Genomic DNA, 18,216 nt, shown 5'->3' with positions numbered 1-18,216 from the left:
CACACTACTACCCCCATCTGAGCCCCCCATACACACACTACTACCCCCATCTGAGCCCCCCATACACACACTACTACCCCCATCTGAGCCCACCATACACACACTACTACCCCCATCTGAGCCCCCCATACACACACTACTACCCCCATCTGAGCCCCCCATACACACACTACTACCCCCATCTGAGCCCCCCATACACACACACTACTACCCCCATCTGAGCCCCCCATACACACACTACTACCCCCATCTGAGCCCCCCATACACACACTACTACCCCCATCTGAGCCCCCCATACACACACTACTACCCCCATCTGAGCCCACCATACACACACTACTACCCCCATCTGAGCCCACCATACACACACTACTACCCCCATCTGAGCCCCCTATACACACACTACTACCCCCATCTGAGCCCACCATACACACACTACTACCCCCATCTGAGCCCCCCATACACACACTACTACCCCCATCTGAGCCCCCCATACCCACTACTACTGCCCCAGCCTAGCCAAACAAAAAAAAACATTTTACTCACCTGTCTTCTCCAGCCAGTCAGCCTGGCAGTGAGGTCCGAGGGGGTGGCGGGTTTGCGGCGAGGGTCCTGGAGGTGCGCGTCTGTGGCTGCTGGATCCCTCTGTTGGCAAGGATTCAGGAGGGGGAGTCCTTGTAAGTGGGGGAGCTGGGGTCCACTCGGGGTGTGGGGGGGCTGTATCTGTGCCAGGGGTTCCAGGGGGTGGGCTGTATCTCCCGGCACGGCGCCCCCTGTCAGCGCAGATTCCGGGGGGTGAAGGGGCTGTAGCTGCGGCACCGGGGTCCGCGCGGATTCTGGGGCAGGAGGGGTCTACAGCTGGCGGCGCCCTGTGCTGACGTCCCGGGAGCGCAGGAGAGAGGCAGGCCGGAGCGTGCAGCGTCCACTGCGGCCCTCTGTCCAATAAGGAGCGGGATGACGTCACAAGGCGTCCGGAAGTGGTGCCGGCTGATCCCACTCCCGCGGCCGCCAGCACTGAAGTAACAGCAGCCTGGGGCCTCTGATAGTGATCTATCTCAGACCCGGCTGCTGTTATTTCTGTGCTGGCGGGATCAAAAAGACTTTCGGGGCTAGGCTTAATCATTCGGGGCTTTGGCCCCGAATGATTAAGCCTAGCGACGCCACTGGATGAATGTTCTGTTTATTCCGCAGGTCGGCCTTATGCACATGTTCAGGATTCCTCCCGCTATGCACCCATACAATCCGCTAAAAATGACGGATTGGGCTTATGTAGTGCGTCCGTATTTCTGTAAATCTAGTTGTTGTTTTTTTTTTTTTTCAACTTGTCGGTTATATCTCATCCTTATTTTTTACAGGGGGCGCTTTATGTAAGGGGGTAACATTTAGACTGGTGCAAACTGCCCACAGCAACCAATCACAGCTCAGCTTCCAGCTCTGGTGAAAGGAAAGCTGAGCTGTGATTGGCTGCTGGGGGAAGTTTGCACCAGTCTAAATTTTACACCCTTTGATAAATCTCCCCCTTTATGTTCTACAAATTTTGTGCTATAAAAGAGTTTGAAGACATAATTACTGCATAGACAATGTTCTTTGCTGTATCTCATGGCTTAGATACTCACTCACCTTTAGATACACATCAGTTCTGTAGAGTAAGAGTATTATATTATAACAGTCCAGAGCTCCTCACATCTGGTGGTAGAGAGAGGCAATTCACTTGAACTTAAAGGGGTATTCCGAACTAGATCCAACATGGCGAATCTACATCTCCCATCATGCAATGCTTATGCCTGATTGGTCCATGATGTAGCAAAGCTGATATGCACAAGATATAGCTGAGTTGAGTGAGTTGCATAGTGGAGTTGAATGTGTGACATACAGAGTTGAGTGAGTTTCATAGCGGAGTTGAATGAGTGAAATAGCTGAGTTGAGTGAGTTGCATAGCAGAGAGGCTGCGGGCACCAGGTGAGATGCAGGGGGGACCGCGGCCAGCCACCAGGTGACAGTTGAGTGAGCCGAGTGAAGAAGGGGGGGGGCACAGGTGAGCCGCAAGTCGAGCAGGGCAGTGATTGCCGCAGGAGGGGTGTGGGCACTAGGTGTGATGGGGGGGTGTTGGGGTTGGGTGAGATGCGGGGATTGCTGCAGGTGAGATGCGGGGGCGGGGCTAGTGCGGACCGCGGCTGACATGCAGGGGGCGGGGCTATTGCGAAAGGGTGCGGGCACTAGGTGAGATGGGGGGGTAGCCGCGGGTGAGATGCGGGGGGCGGGGCTAGTGCGAAGGGGTGCGGGCACCAGGTGAGATGGGGGGGGGGGGTAGCCGCGGGGCAGATGCGGGGGGGCGGGGCTAGTGCGGACAGCGGGTGAGATGCGGGGGGCGGGGCTAGTGCGGACAGCGGGTGAGATGCGGGGGGCGGGGCTAGTGCGAAGGGGTGCGGGCACCAGGTGAGATGGGGGGGGGGGAATAGCCGCGGGTGAAATGCGGGGGCCGGGGCTAGTGCGGACGGCGGGAGGGGTGGGCACCAGGTGAGATGCGGGGGGGGCTGCAAGTCGCACGGGTGAGATGCGGGGGGCGGGGCTAGTGCGGACCTTGGCCGGTCGCCTGGTGAAATGCGGCCACCTGTGGGGTGGGGTGAGTGAGTGAACTGAGTAACTGGGGGAGCCGCAGGTGAGTCGTGCGTGGGGTTCGTGCAGAACTACAACTCTCAGCATGCACGGAGAGAAGGCTGAGCATGCTGGGAGCTCTAGTTCTGCAAGGGGTTGCTGCACTACTGCCGGGTGAGACGCAGGCGGGGTGAGCTCCGGGCGGGGGGTTGGGATTGGTGATGGAGGGTGGCCCAGCCTGTACTGAGGACAGGAGCGGCTTCCGGGTGAGCTACAGGGGGATACAGGGTGTGTGGCGGGTGAGCTCTGGGCAAGGGGGTGCACACAGTGGGGGGGGGCTGCTGTCAGAGAGGGAGACAGTGAACAGCAGCAGCAGCTGTCACTGTCCTCCCTCACTTTAGTGTGCTGGGTAAGAAGCGCTAACCCGGCCCATTGAAGAGATGGAGGACACGTGATGCCGTCTCGGAGGGTCGGGGCCAGGAGCAGGGAGGTCTGATGATTCTCTGCAATCTGTGGGGGTGGGGGCACCTAGATAACAGCAAAACTGTGCAGAATCCATAATAACTTTATATTGGAAAGATGGAAAGCTACAGGTGGGCAACGTATTAATGCAAAAATAATTTGGGGGGAATACCCCTTTAACCCCTTAACGACATAGGGCGTATATTTACGCCCTGATGCCGGCGACCCCGCTCTGAACCGCGGCGGTCCCGGGTGCCGCTTGTAGCCCGGGACCGCAGGTATTAGCGGGCACGGTCCAATCGCTGTGCCCGCTAATACAGTAATCAGATGCAGCTGTCAAACATGACAGCTGCATCCGATTACCGGACGCAACATTTCCCTGGTGTCTAGTGGTGGAGATCGCTCCTCCGGGATGTTATCCCGGAGGAGCGATCTCCGTTTCTGAAGCCGGCCGGGGACCGCTCCAAGATGGCGCCGTCCCCGGCTCGGCACTCGTTTACAACGTAAACGAGTGCCTATCTCATGAATCTCTGCAGCATATCTATACTGCAGAGATCTCTATGAGAGATCAAAGTGTATATACTAGAAGTCCCCTAGGGGGAATAACCCTAACCCCAGGGGGGAATAACCCTAACCCCAGGGGGGGAATAACCCTAATCCCAGGGGGAATAACCCTAACCATAGGGGGAATAACCCCATCCCCAGGGGGGAATAACCCTAACCCCAGGGGGGAATAACCCTAACCCCAGGGGGGAATAACCCTAACCCCAGGGGGAGAATAACCTTAACCCCAGGGGGAGAATAACCCTAACCCCAGGGGGGGGAATAACCCTAACCCCAGGGTGGAGATAACCCTAACCCCAGGGTGGAAATAACCCTAACCCCAGGGTGGAAATAACCCTAACCCCAGGGGGGGAATAGCCCTAACCCCATGGGGGAATAACCCTAACCCCAGGGGGAGAATAACCCTAACCCCAGGGGGGAATAACCCTAACCCCAGGGGGAGAATAACCCTAACCCCAGGGGGAATAACCCTAACCCCAGGGGGCTTCTAGTATAAGTGTAAATGTAAAAAAAAAGTATTGTTATTAGTAAAAATCCCCCTCCCCTAATAAAAGTCAGAATCACCCCCCTTTTCCCAGGTTATTAATAAAAGTAAATAAATAAATAAACATGTTTGGTATCGCCGCGTGCGTAATCGCCCGAACTATTAATTCATCACATTCCTGATCTCGTACGGTAAACGGCGTCAGCGCAAAAAAAAATCCCAAAGTGCAAAATTGCACATTTTTGGTCGCATCAAATCCAGAAAAACTGTAATAAAAAGCGATCAAAAAGTCGTATATGCGCAATCAAGGTACCGATAGAAAGAACACATCATGGCGCAAAAAATGACACCTCACACAGCCCCATAGACCAAAGGATAAAAGCGCTATAAGCCTGGGAATGGAGCGATTTTAAGTGACATATTTGTTGACAATGGTTTGAATTTTTTACAGGCCATCAGATACAATATAAGTTCTACATGTTATATATCATTGTAATCGTAACGACTTAAGGAACATGCATAACAAGTCAGTTTTACCCCAGGGCGAATGGCGTAAAAACACATTTCCCCCCAAATAAACAAAATGCGTTTTTTTTTTTTTCCAATTTCACCACACATTTATTTTTTTTCTGGTTTTGCAGTGTACTTTATGCAAAAATTCAGCCTGTCATTGCAAAGTACAATTAGTAACGCAAAAAATAAGGGCTCATGTGGGTCTCTAGGTGGAAAAATGCAAGTGCTATGGCCTTTTAAGCACAAGGAGGAAAAAACGAAAACACAAAAATCGAAATTGGCTCTGTCCTTAAAGGGTTAATACAAAGTATTCTGCTTGTCCTGAGACGTCCTCCTCTCACACTGATCACCAGGGCGGCCACAGGGAGCTGATGTCCCCTGTGATATAAATGTGTTACATGTGGATGTTTTGTCCTGTATCTCACTTGTCAGCAGTGCTGTATATTTTATATACAGGTAGAAGATGAGGTGACCCCTATGATTAGTATTACAGGGTGGGTGACTCTTGTGTTGCTGGAGACCTGGATAAGGATTGTAACACTATACACATTTATAAGGCTCTGTATGCGGCTCCCCTCATTCCCTTACAGGGCTGTAGCTTGCAGAAGATCGGTGGCCTCCCCTCTCCTTCCTGTGGCCTCCCCTCTCCTGCCTGTGGCCTCCCCTCTCCTGTCTGTGGCCTCCCCTCTCCTGCCCGTGGCCTCTCCTCACCTGCCTGTGGCCTCTCCTCACCTGCCTGTGGCCTCCCCTCTCCTGCCTGTGGCCTCCCCTCTCCTTCCTGTGGCCTCCCCTCACCTGCCCGTGGCCTCCCCTCACCTGCCCGTGGCCTCCCCTCTCCTGCCAGTGGCCTCCCCTCTCCTGCCCGTGGCCTCCCCTCTCCTGCCTGTGGCCTCTCCTCTCCTGCCTGTGGCCTCCCCTCACCTGCCTGTGGCCTCCCCTCTCCTGCCTGTGGCCTCCCCTCTCCTTCCTGTGGCCTCCCCTCTCCTGCCTGTGGCCTCCCCTCTCCTGCCTGTGGCCTCCCCTCTCCTGCCCGTGGCCTCCCCTCTCCTGCCCGTGGCCTCCCCTCACCCGCCTGTCGCCTCCCCTCACCCGCCTGTCGCCTCCCCTCACCCGCCTGTCGCCTCCCCTCACCCGCCTGTCGCCTCCCCTCACCCGCCTGTCGCCTCCCCTCACCCGCCTGTCGCCTCCCCTCACCCGCCTGTCGCCTCCCCTCACCCACCTGTCTCCTCCCCTCACCCGCCTGTCGCCTCCCCTCACCCGCCTGTCGCCTCTCCTCACCCGCCTGTCGCCTCTCCTCACCCGCCTGTCGCCTCTCCTCACCCGCCTGTCGCCTCTCCTCACCCGCCTGTCGCCTCCCCTCACCCGCCTGTCGCCTCCCCTCACCCGCCTGTCGCCTCCCCTCACCCGCCTGTCGCCTCCCCTCACCCGCCTGTCGCCTCTCCTCACCCGCCTGTCGCCTCTCCTCACCCGCCTGTCGCCTCTCCTCACCCGCCTGTCGCCTCCCCTCACCCGCCTGTCGCCTCTCCTCACCCGCCTGTCGCCTCTCCTCACCCGCCTGTCGCCTCTCCTCACCCGCCTGTCGCCTCTCCTCACCCGCCTGTCGCCTCCCCTCACCCGCCTGTCCCCTCTCCTCACCCGCCTTTTGCCTCTCCTCACCCGCCTTTTGCCTCTCCTCACCCGCCTGTCGCCTACCCTCACCTGCCAGTCGCCTACCTTCACCTGCCAGTCGCCTACCCTCACCCGCCTGTCGCCTCCCCTCACCCGCCTGTGGCCTCCCCTCACCCGCCTGTCGCCTCCCCTCACCCGCCTGTCGCCTCCCCTCACCCGCCTGTGGCCTCCCCTCACCCGCCTGTGGCCTCCCCTCACCCGCCTGGCGCCTCCCCTCACCCGCCTGTCGCCTCCCCTCACCCGCTTCTGGGTACTAAATGCTTATAGTCACCATGAAATAACACTTCTGGAGAAGATATTCTTATAGCTCTTTTCTAAGAGGATAGGAAATTTCCAAATACTAAAATTACTGTATATTAATTTTGACCAAGAAAGTTGTATTTACCCAACATGGTAAAAGTCACAGGGGTCTCCTGATCATTATACAGAGTACAGGGGGTCTCCTGAGTGTAATACAGAGTACAGGGGTCTCCTGATCATTATACAGAGTACAGGGGGTCTCCTGATCATTATACAGAGTACAGGGGTCTCCTGATCATTATACAGAGTACAGGGGTCTCCTGAGTGTTATACAGAGTACAGGGGTCTCCTGAGTGTTATACAGAGTACAGGGGGTCTCCTGATCATTATACAGAGTACAGGGGTCTCCTGATCATTATACAGAGTACAGGGGGTCTCCTGATCATTATACAGAGTACAGGGGTCTCCTGATCATTATACAGAGTACAGGGGTCTCCTGAGTGTTATACAGAGTACAGGGGTCTCCTGAGTGTTATACAGAGTACAGGGGTCTCCTGATCATTATACAGAGTACAGGGGTCTCCTGATCATTATACAGAGTACAGGGGTCTCCTGAGTGTTATACAGAGTACAGGGGTCTCCTGAGTGTTATACAGAGTACAGGGCTCTCCTGAGTGTTATACAGAGTACAGGGGTCTCCTGAGTGTTCTACAGAGTACAGGGGTCTCCTGAGTGTTCTACAGAGTACAGGGGTCTCCTGATCATTATACAGAGTACAGGGGTCTCCTGAGTGTTATACAGAGTACAGGGGTCTCCTGAGTGTTATACAGAGTACAGGGGTCTCCTGATCGTTATACAGAGTACAGGGGTCTCCTGATCATTATACAGAGTACAGGGGTCTCCTGAGTGTTATACAGAGTACAGGGGTCTCCTGATCATTATACAGAGTACAGGGGTCTCCTGATCATTATACAGAGTACAGGGGTCTCCTGATCATTATACAGAGTACAGGGGTCTCCTGAGTGTTATACAGAGTACAGGGGGTCTCCTGAGTGTTATACAGAGTACAGGGGTCTCCTGATCATTATACAGAGTACAGGGGTCTCCCGAGTGTTATACAGAGTACGGGGATCTCCTGATCATTATACAGAGTACAGGGGGTCTCCTGAGTGTTATACAGAGTACAGGGGTCTCCTGAGTGTTATACAGAGTACAGGGGGTCTCCTGGGTGTTATACAGAGTACAGGGGTCTCCTGAGTGTTATACAGAGTACAGGGGTCTCCTGATCATTATACAGAGTACAGGGGCTCTCCTGATCATTATACAGAGTACAGGGGCTCTCCTGATCATTATACAGAGTACAGGGGCTCTCCTGATCATTATACAGAGTACAGGGGCTCTCCTGAGTGTTATACAGAGTACAGGGGTCTCCTGAGTGTTATACAGAGTACAGGGGGTCTCCTGAGTGTTATACAGAGTACAGGGGTCTCCTGAGTGTTATACAGAGTACAGGGGGTCTCCTGGGTGTTATACAGAGTACAGGGGTCTCCTGATCATTATACAGAGTACAGGGGTCTCCTGATCATTATACAGAGTACAGGGGTCTCCTGAGTGTTATACAGAGTACAGGGGTCTCCTGAGTGTTATACAGAGTACAGGGGGTCTCCTGATCATTATACAGAGTACAGGGGTCTCCTGATCATTATACAGAGTACAGGGGTCTCCTGAGTGTTATACAGAGTACAGGGGTCTCCTGAGTGTTATACAGAGTACAGGGGTCTCCTGATCATTATACAGAGTACAGGGGTCTCCTGATCATTATACAGAGTACAGGGGTCTCCTGAGTGTTATACAGAGTACAGGGGTCTCCTGAGTGTTATACAGAATACAGGGGTCTCCTGAGTGTTATACAGAGTACAGGGGGTCTCCTGATCATTATACAGAGTACAGGGGGTCTCCTGATCATTATACAGAGTACAGGGGTCTCCTGATCATTATACAGAGTACAGGGGTCTCCTGAGTGTTATACAGAGTACAGGGGGTCTCCTGAGTGTTATACAGAGTACAGGGGTCTCCTGATCATTATACAGAGTACAGGGGTCTCCTGATCATTATACAGAGTACAGGGGTCTCCTGAGTGTTATACAGAGTACAGGGGTCTCCTGAGTGTTATACAGAGTACAGGGGTCTCCTGAGTGTTATACAGAGTACAGGGGTCTCCTGAGTGTTATACAGAGTACAGGGGTCTCCTGATCATTATACAGAGTACAGGGGTCTCCTGATCATTATACAGAGTACAGGGGTCTCCTGATCATTATACAGAGTACAGGGGTCTCCTGAGTGTTATACAGAGTACAGGGGGTCTCCTGAGTGTTATACAGAGTACAGGGGTCTCCTGAGTGTTATACAGAGTACAGGGGTCTCCTGAGTGTTATACAGAGTACAGGGGTCTCCTGATCATTATACAGAGTACAGGGGTCTCCCGAGTGTTATACAGAGTACGGGGATCTCCTGATCATTATACAGAGTACAGGGGGTCTCCTGAGTGTTATACAGAGTATAGGGGTCTCCTGAGTGTTATACAGAGTACAGGGGGTCTCCTGAGTGTTATACAGAGTACAGGGGTCTCCTGAGTGTTATACAGAGTACAGGGGGTCTCCTGGGTGTTATACAGAGTACAGGGGTCTCCTGATCATTATACAGAGTACAGGGGTCTCCTGAGTGTTATACAGAGTACAGGGGGTCTCCTGCGGGTTATACAGAGTACAGGGGTCTCCTGAGTGTTATACAGAGTACAGGGGTCTCCTGAGTGTTATACAGAGTACAGGGGTCTCCTGATCATTATACAGAGTACAGGGGTCTCCTGAGTGTTATACAGAGTACAGGGGTCTCCTGATCGTTATACAGAGTACAGGGGTCTCCTGATCATTATACAGAGTACAGGGGCCTCCTGAGTGTTATACAGAGTACAGGGGCCTCCTGAGTGTTATACAGAGTACAGGGGTCTCCTGATCATTATACAGAGTACAGGGGGTCTCCTGAGTGTTATACAGAGTACAGGGGGTCTCCTGCGGGTTATACAGAGTACAGGGGTCTCCTGAGTGTTATACAGAGTACAGGGGTCTCCTGAGTGTTATACAGAGTACAGGGGTCTCCTGATCATTATACAGAGTACAGGGGTCTCCTGAGTGTTATACAGAGTACAGGGGTCTCCTGAGTGTTATACAGAGTACAGGGGTGTCCTGAGTGTTATACAGAGTACAGGGGGTCTCCTGAGTGTTATACAGAGTACAGGGGTCTCCTGATCATTATACAGAGTACAGGGGTCTCCTGCGGGTTATACAGAGTACAGGGGTCTCCTGAGTGTTATACAGAGTACAGGGGTCTCCTGATCATTATACAGAGTACAGGGGTCTCCTGATCATTATACAGAGTACAGGGGTCTCCTGAGTGTTATACAGAGTACAGGGGTCTCCTGAGTGTTATACAGAGTACAGGGGTCTCCTGAGTGTTATACAGAGTACAGGGGGTCTCCTGAGTGTTATACAGAGTACAGGGGGTCTCCTGAGTGTAATACAGAGTACAGGGGGTCTCCTGAGTGTTATACAGAGTACAGGGGTCTCCTGATCATTATACAGAGTACAGGGGTCTCCTGATCATTATACAGAGTACAGGGGTCTCCTGATCATTGTACAGAGTACAGGGGTCTCCTGAGTGTTATACAGAGTACAGGGGTCTCCTGATCATTATACAGAGTACAGGGGCTCTCCTGATCATTATACAGAGTACAGGGGCTCTCCTGATCATTATACAGAGTACAGGGGCTCTCCTGATCATTATACAGAGTACAGGGGTCTCCTGAGTGTTATACAGAGTACAGGGGGTCTCCTGAGTGTTATACAGAGTACAGGGGGTCTCCTGAGTGTTATACACAGTACAGGGGGTCTCCTGAGTGTTATACAGAGTACAGGGGGGTCTCCTGAGTGTTACACAGAGTACAGGGCTCTCCTGAGTGTTATACAGAGCACGGGGGTCTCCTCGGTGTTATACAGAGTACAGGGATCTCTGCAGATGGTACAGACCACCAGAGAGGAGGAGACATCACATCTGGGCTACCGGGAGGACATTTATATTCTCTTCTTTTTCCCTCTCAGTTCGGCCCCAGGTGAAGGTCTCCGGTCAGGAAAGAGATGGGATTCTGACGCTTCACTGCCAGGCGTACGGATTTCATCCCAAACCAGTGGACGTGAAGTGGATGAAGAACGAGGAGGACGACCTTCCCGCATATCAGACCACACGCACCCTCCCCAATCCCGACGGCACCTATCAGATCAGGGTCAGTGCGGAAGTGTTACCCAAAGAGGGCGACAGCTACTCCTGTTATGTGGATCACAGCAGCCTGGAGGAGCCGCTACATGTCAGATGGGGTGAGTTGTATCCATACTGGGGGAGCCGCTCCTTGTCAGATAGGGTGAGTTGTATCCATACTGGGGGAGCCGCTCCTTGTCAGATGGGGTGAGTTGTATCCATACTGGAGGAGCCGCTCCTTGTCAGATGGGGTGAGTTGTATCCATACTGGGGGGGGCCGCTCCTTGTCAGATGGGGTGAGTTGTATCCATACTGGAGGAGCCGCTCCTTGTCAGATGGGGTGAGTTGTATCCATACTGGGGGGGGCCGCTCCTTGTCAGATGGGGTTAGTTGTATCCATACTGGGGGAGCCGCTCCTTGTCAGATGGGGTAAGTTGTATCCATACTGGAGGAGCCGCTCCTTGTCAGATGGGGTGAGTTGTATCCATACTGGGGGAGCCGCTCCTTGTCAGATGGGGGGAGTTGTATCCATACTGGAGGAGCCGCTCCTTGTCAGATGGGGTGAGTGTCATGTATACCGGGGGAGCCGCTCCTTGTCAGATAGGGTGAGTTGTATCCATACTGGGAGAGCCGCTCCTTGTCAGATGGGGTGAGTTGTATCCATACTGGGGGAGCCGCTCCTTGTCAGATGGGGTTAGTTGTATCCATACTGGGGGAGCCCCTCCTTGTCAGATGGGGTTAGTTGTATCCATACTGGGGGAGCCGCTCCTTGTCAGATGGGGTGAGTTGTATCCATACTGGGGGAGCCGCTCCTTGTCAGATGGGGTTAGTTGTATCCATACTGGGGGAGCCCCTCCTTGTCAGATGGGGTTAGTTGTATCCATACTGGGGGAGCCGCTCCTTGTCAGATGGGGTAAGTTGTATCCATACTGGGGGAGCCGCTCCTTGTCAGATGGGGTGAGTGTCATGTATACCGGGGGAGCCGCTCCTTGTCAGATGGGGTGAGTTGTATCCATACTGGGGGAGCCGCTCCCTGTCAGATGGGGTGAGTTGTATCCATACTGGGGGAGCCGCTCCTTGTCAGATGGGGTGAGTTGTATCCATACTGGGGGAGCCGCTCCTTGTCAGATGGGGTGAGTTGTATCCATACTGGGGGAGCCGCTCCTTGTCAGATGGGGTGAGTTGCATCCATACTAGGGGAGCCGCTCCTTGTCAGATGGGGTGAGTTGTATCCATACTGGGGGAGCCGCTCCTTGTCAGATGGGGTGAGTTGTATCCATACTGGGAGAGCCGCTCCTTGTCAGATGGGGTGAGTTGTATCCATACTGGGGGAGCCTCTCCTTGTCAGATGGGGTGAGTTGTATCCATACTAGGGGAGCTGCTCCTTGTCAGATGGGGGGAGTTGTATCCATACTGGGGGACCCGCTCCTTGTCAGATGGGGTGAGTTGTATCCATACTGGGGGAGCCGCTCCTTGTCAGATGGGGTTAGTTGTATCCATACTGGGGGAGCCGCTCCTTGTCAGATGGGGTGAGTTGTATCCATACTGGGGGAGCCGCTCCTTGTCAGATGGGGTGAGTTGTATCCATACTGGGAGAGCCGCTCCTTGTCAGATGGGGTGAGTTGTATCCATACTGGGGGAGCTGCTCCTTGTCAGATGGGGGGAGTTGTATCCATACTGGGGGACCCGCTCCTTGTCAGATGGGGTGAGTTATATCCATACTGGGGGAGCCGCTCCTTGTCAGATGGGGTGAGTGTCATCTATACTGGGGGAGCCGCTCCTTGTCAGATGGGGGGAGTGTTATCTATACTGGGGGGGGGGGGGGGAGATGTCATGACTGGTGATCACTATTGTGACATGTATCTGCATAGTGTATTGTCTGATCATCAGCGTCTCATTGATATTAAGCTACTGAACCCTTCTGTACACATTTGACTTAAAGAGGACCAATCACCTAAAAATCACTATCCCTATTATCAAAGGAAATCTCTCCCTAAGTCTATCTAAGAAGATACAGACTGCCTGTGCAGTCTGTATCTTATCCCTTTACCCAATTTTCTTGCTTGCTGAACGAAGGCCGGGCGCCGCCATCTTGATGACGTCACTTTGCGTTTCAACGCTGGAACGCAAGTGACGTATTCAAGATGGCATCGCCCGGCCTTCCAGCACCGAACAAGAGGATCAGGTAAAGTATAAGCTACAGACTGTAAAGGCAGTCTATTTATGAAGATACAGATTGCCTTTGCAGTCTGTATCTTATACTTTACCTGTTCCTCTTGTTTGCTGCAGCAAGGCCGGCGCCGCCATCTTGATTACGTCGCCGGCGCGAGACAGTGAATTAAAAAGTGAATAAAACAAAAACGCGGCCGAAAAAATAAATAAAAGTATTTACAAATGTTAATTAAATAAATAATTACATTGAATTAGAAAATAAAAAAATGTTAAATTTCTTCCGTGATTGGTTCTCTTTAAAGGACAACTCCGGCCAAAATGTATTTATTAATATGTTATTACATAAGCAAATTAGACAAATTCCTAATGTACACACATGGGAAATGCACGTATAGTGATATTTTCCTCAGTTTAGTAGATCAGGCAGGCTTTAATTTTATGTAAAAAAAAAAATGTGACGTCACGACCCGGGTGTATATACCTGAAGGATCCAGCAGGGGGTGCAGTGTATGTAAAAATTACATGTAAAAAATGATAAGTTATCATTCTATTCTGCACACATAAATCCACTACATGTATCATCACTACAGCGGATGTGGCTGTGAATCTGGCCCATGAAGCTCTCAGTATAATCCACACATCACATTTACCTTTCTATTTTCTAGAACCACCAAAGAGTCCCTGGGTGATCCCTGTGGCCGTAGCTGTGGTCGTCATCGCTCTTCTTGGTGCCGGGATTGGAGGATTTCTCCTATATAGAAGTAAGTGTCAGTAATGCAGAGCGTCTTCTCTCCCAGATCAGGATATACAGAATATTCTATAAATATATATAGTTGCTAAACGGCACTGTGTGGCTCAAGGCTCCGGTCGGGTGCTCTGCCCCACGGTTCCAGACCCAGGTCCCGAAGGTAATTCACAAACAAGGCAAGAGGCGGCACTCCAAATATAAAGTGAACAAAAAGTGGTGTTTATTCACCCAGTATGCAACGTTTCAATCTACTCATTGAGATCTTTGTCAAGTACAGCAGTGGACCATAAGGGGCTGGTATATAACACACCATAAGACAGCCCACTAATCAAGTGACATCATAATAATTAATAGTATAAACATATACAAAAATACATAACCGTGTATTACATAGTGATAAAAAGTGTCCCTGTGTAATGTGAACATAATCAAACATATGATGGAAACGACCGATCGACATATGAATGTCCTGATCTCTATAGAGTCTTCAAACAATAGCTTCACTGTTATATTCTATAGATTATTCAGAATATTGTTCATAAACTCCACATAATCCACATTGCTGCACCCAGACACTACATGGAATTACTTATACCATTGTGCCCACTACAGATAGTACCCATCAATGTGCCCCCCATATAACCATGATCAGAAAATCTAATTACACAGCAGTGCCCACAGAGTAGTTATTACTACAGCAGCAGTGCCCACAGAGTAGTTATTACTACAGCAGCAGTGCCCACAGAGTAGTTATTACTACAGCAGTGCCCACAGAGTAGTTATTACTACAGCAGTGCCCACAGAGTAGTTATTACTACAGCAGTGCCCACAGAGTATATTACTACAGCAGCAGTGCCCACAGAGTAGTTATTACTATAGCAGCAGTGCCCACAGAGTAGTTATTACTACAGCAGTGCCCACAGAGTAGTTATTACTACAGCAGCAGTGCCAACAGAGTAGTTATTACTACAGCAGCAGTGCCCACAGAGTAGTTATTACTACAGCAGTGCCCACAGATTAGTTATTACTACAGCAGCAGTGCCCACAGAGTAGTTATTACTACAGAAGTGCCCACAGATTAGTTATTACTACAGCAGCAGTGCCCACAGAGTAGTTATTACTACAGCAGCAGTGCCCACAGAGTAGTTATTACTACAGCAGCAGTGCCCACAGAGTAGTTATTACTACAGCAGCAGTGCCCACAGAGTAGTTATTACTACAGCAGCAGTGCCCACAGAGTAGTTATTACTACAGCAGTGCCCACAGATTAGTTATTACTACAGCAGCAGTGCCCACAGAGTAGTTATTACTACAGCAGTGCCCACAGAGTAGTTATTACTACAGCAGCAGTGCCCACAGATTAGTTATTACTACAGCAGCAGTGCCCACAGAGTAGTTATTACTACAGCAGCAGTGCCCACAGAGTAGTTATTACTACAGCAGCAGTGCCCACAGAGTAGTTATTACTACAGCAGCAGTGCCCACAGAGTAGTTATTACTACAGCAGCAGTGCCCACAGAGTAGTTATTACTACAGCAGTGCCCACAGAGTAGTTATTACTACAGCAGCAGTGCCCACAGAGTAGTTATTACTACAGCAGCAGTGCCCACAGAGTAGTTATTACTACAGCAGCAGTGCCCACAGAGTAGTTATTACTACAGCAGCAGTGCCCACAGAGTAGTTATTACTACAGCAGCAGTGCCCACAGAGTAGTTATTACTACAGCAGCAGTGCCCACAGAGTAGTTATTACTACAGCAGCAGTGCCCACAGAGTAGTTATTACTACAGCAGTGCCCACAGAGTAGTTATTACTACAGCAGCAGTGCCCACAGAGTAGTTATTACTATAGCAGCAGTGCCCACAGAGTAGTTATTACTACAGCAGCAGTGCCCACAGAGTAGTTATTACTACAGCAGCAGTGCCCACAGAGTAGTTATTACTACAGCAGCAGTGCCCACAGAGTAGTTATTACTACAGCAGTGCCCACAGAGTAGTTATTACTATAGCAGCAGTGCCCACAGAGTAGTTATTACTACAGCAGCAGTGCCCTCAGAGTAGTTATTACTACAGCAGCAGTGCCCACAGAGTAGTTATTACTATAGCAGCAGTGCCCACAGAGTAGTTATTACTACAGCAGCAGTGCCCTCAGAGTAGTTATTACTACAGCAGCAGTGCCCACAGAGTAGTTATTACTATAGCAGTGCCCACAGAGTAGTTATTACTACAGCAGTGCCCACAGAGTAGTTATTACTACAGCAGTGCCCACAGAGTAGTTATTACTACAGCAGTGCCCACAGAGTAGTTATTACTACAGCAGCAGTGCCCACAGAGTAGTTATTACTACAGCAGCAGTGGCCACAGAGTAGTTATTACTACAGAATTGCCCACAGAGTAGTTATTACTACAGCAATGCCCACAGAGTAGTTATTACTACAGCAGTGCCCACAGAGTAGTTATTACTACAGCAGCAGTGCCCACAGAGTAGTTATTACTACAGCAGTGCCCACAGAGTAGTTATTACTACAGCAGTGCCCACAGAGTAGGTATTACTACAGCAGCAGTGCCCACAGAGTAGTTATTACTATAGCAGCAGTGCCCACAGAGTAGTTATTACTATAGCAGCAGTGCCCACAGAGTAGTTATTACTATAGCAGCAGTGCCCACAGAGTAGTTATTACTATAGCAGTGCCCACAGAGTAGTTATTACTACAGCAGTGCCCACAGAGTAGTTATTACTATAGCAGTGCCCACAGAGTAGTTATTACTACAGCAGTGCCCACAGAGTAGTTATTACTACAGCAGTGCCCACAGAGTAGTTATTACTACAGCAGCAGTGCCCACAGAGTAGTTATTACTACAGCAGTGCCCACAGAGTAGTTATTACTATAGCAGCAGTGCCCACAGAGTAATTATTACTACAGCAGTGCCCACAGAGTAGTTATTACTACAGCAGCAGTGCCCACAGAGTAGTTATTACTATAGCAGCAATGCCCACAGAGTAGTTATTACTACAGCAGTGCCCACAGAGTAGTTATTACTACAGCAGCAGCGCCCACAGAGTAGTTATTACTATAGCAGCAGTGCCCACAGAGTAGTTATTACTACAGCAGTGCCCACAGAGTAGTTATTACTACAGCAGTGCCCACAGAGTAGTTATTACTACAGCAGCAGTGCCCACAGGGTAGTTATTACTACAGCAGCAGTGGCCACAGAGTAGTTATTACTACAGAATTGCCCACAGAGTAGTTATTACTACAGCAATGCCCACAGAGTAGTTATTACTACAGCAGCAGTGCCCACAGAGTAGTTATTACTACAGCAGTGCCCACAGAGTAGTTATTACTACAGCAGCAGTGCCCACAGAGTAGTTATTACTACAGCAGCAGTGCCCACAGAGTAGTTATTACTACAGCAGCAGTGCCCACAGAGTAGTTATTACTACAGCAGCAGTGCCCACAGAGTAGTTATTACTACAGAAGTGCCCACAGAGTAGTTATTACTATAGCAGCAGTGCCCACAGAGTAGTTATTACTATAGCAGCAGTGCCCACAGAGTAGTTATTACTACAGCAGTGCCCACAGAGTAGTTATTACTACAGCAGTGCCCACAGAGTAGTTATTACTACAGCAGTGCCCACAGAGTAGTTGTTACTACAGCAGTGCCCACAGAGTAGTTATTACTACAGCAGTGCCCACAGAGTAGTCATTACTACAGCAGCAGTGCCCACAGAGTAGTTATTACTACAGCAGCAGTGCCCACAGAGTAGCTATTACTACAGAAGTGCCCACAGAGTAGTTATTACTACAGCAGCAGTGCCCACAGAGTAGTTATTACTACAGCAGCAGTGCCCACAGAGTAGTTATTACTACAGCAGCAGTGCCCACAGAGTAGTTATTACTACAGAAGTGCCCACAGAGTAGTTATTACTATAGCAGCAGTGCCCACAGAGTAGTTATTACTACAGCAGCAGTGCCCACAGAGTAGTTATTACTACAGCAGCAGTGCCCACAGAGTAGTTATTACTACAGCAGCAGTGCCCACAGAGTAGTTATTACTATAGCAGTGCCCACAGAGTAGTTATTACTACAGCAGTGCCCACAGAGTAGTTATTACTACAGCAGTGCCCACAGAGTAGTTATTACTACAGCAGTGCCCACAGAGTAGTTATTACTACAGCAGTGCCCACAGAGTAGGTATTACTACAGCAGCAGTGCCCACAGAGTAGTTATTACTATAGCAGCAGTGCCCACAGAGTAGTTATTACTATAGCAGCAGTGCCCACAGAGTAGTTATTACTATAGCAGCAGTGCCCACAGAGTAGTTATTACTATAGCAGTGCCCACAGAGTAGTTATTACTACAGCAGTGCCCACAGAGTAGTTATTACTATAGCAGTGCCCACAGAGTAGTTATTACTACAGCAGTGCCCACAGAGTAGTTATTACTACAGCAGCAGTGCCCA

The 18,216-nt window shown here is 50.7% G+C and overlaps 1 protein-coding gene across 4 annotated transcripts in view; it reads left to right on the top strand.

Moving 5' to 3' along the window:
- Positions 1 to 18,216, top strand: part of LOC138802332 (class I histocompatibility antigen, F10 alpha chain-like) — a 96,317-nt gene that overhangs the window by 31,065 nt on the left and 47,036 nt on the right. The window contains exons 4-6 of one of the 4 annotated variants that reach the window (XM_069985518.1): positions 10,681 to 10,929; positions 12,428 to 12,451; positions 13,672 to 13,767. The exons of 2 other annotated variants lie outside the window; for them this stretch is intronic. In XM_069985518.1, coding sequence (XP_069841619.1) covers positions 10,681 to 10,929; positions 12,428 to 12,451; positions 13,672 to 13,767 — 369 coding nt within the window. Of the gene's footprint in view, positions 1 to 10,680; positions 10,930 to 11,459; positions 11,484 to 12,427; positions 12,452 to 13,671; positions 13,768 to 18,216 lie in introns of all 4 variants that reach the window. One more of the 4 variants, XM_069985520.1, reaches the window with a different exon arrangement.

The sequence above is a fragment of the Dendropsophus ebraccatus genome, chromosome 10 (genome assembly GCF_027789765.1).
Source record: "Dendropsophus ebraccatus isolate aDenEbr1 chromosome 10, aDenEbr1.pat, whole genome shotgun sequence".
Classification (NCBI taxonomy): domain Eukaryota; kingdom Metazoa; phylum Chordata; class Amphibia; order Anura; family Hylidae; genus Dendropsophus; species Dendropsophus ebraccatus.
The sequence above is the reverse complement of the archived record's forward strand: the minus strand, read 5'-3'. Positions and strand labels throughout refer to the sequence as shown.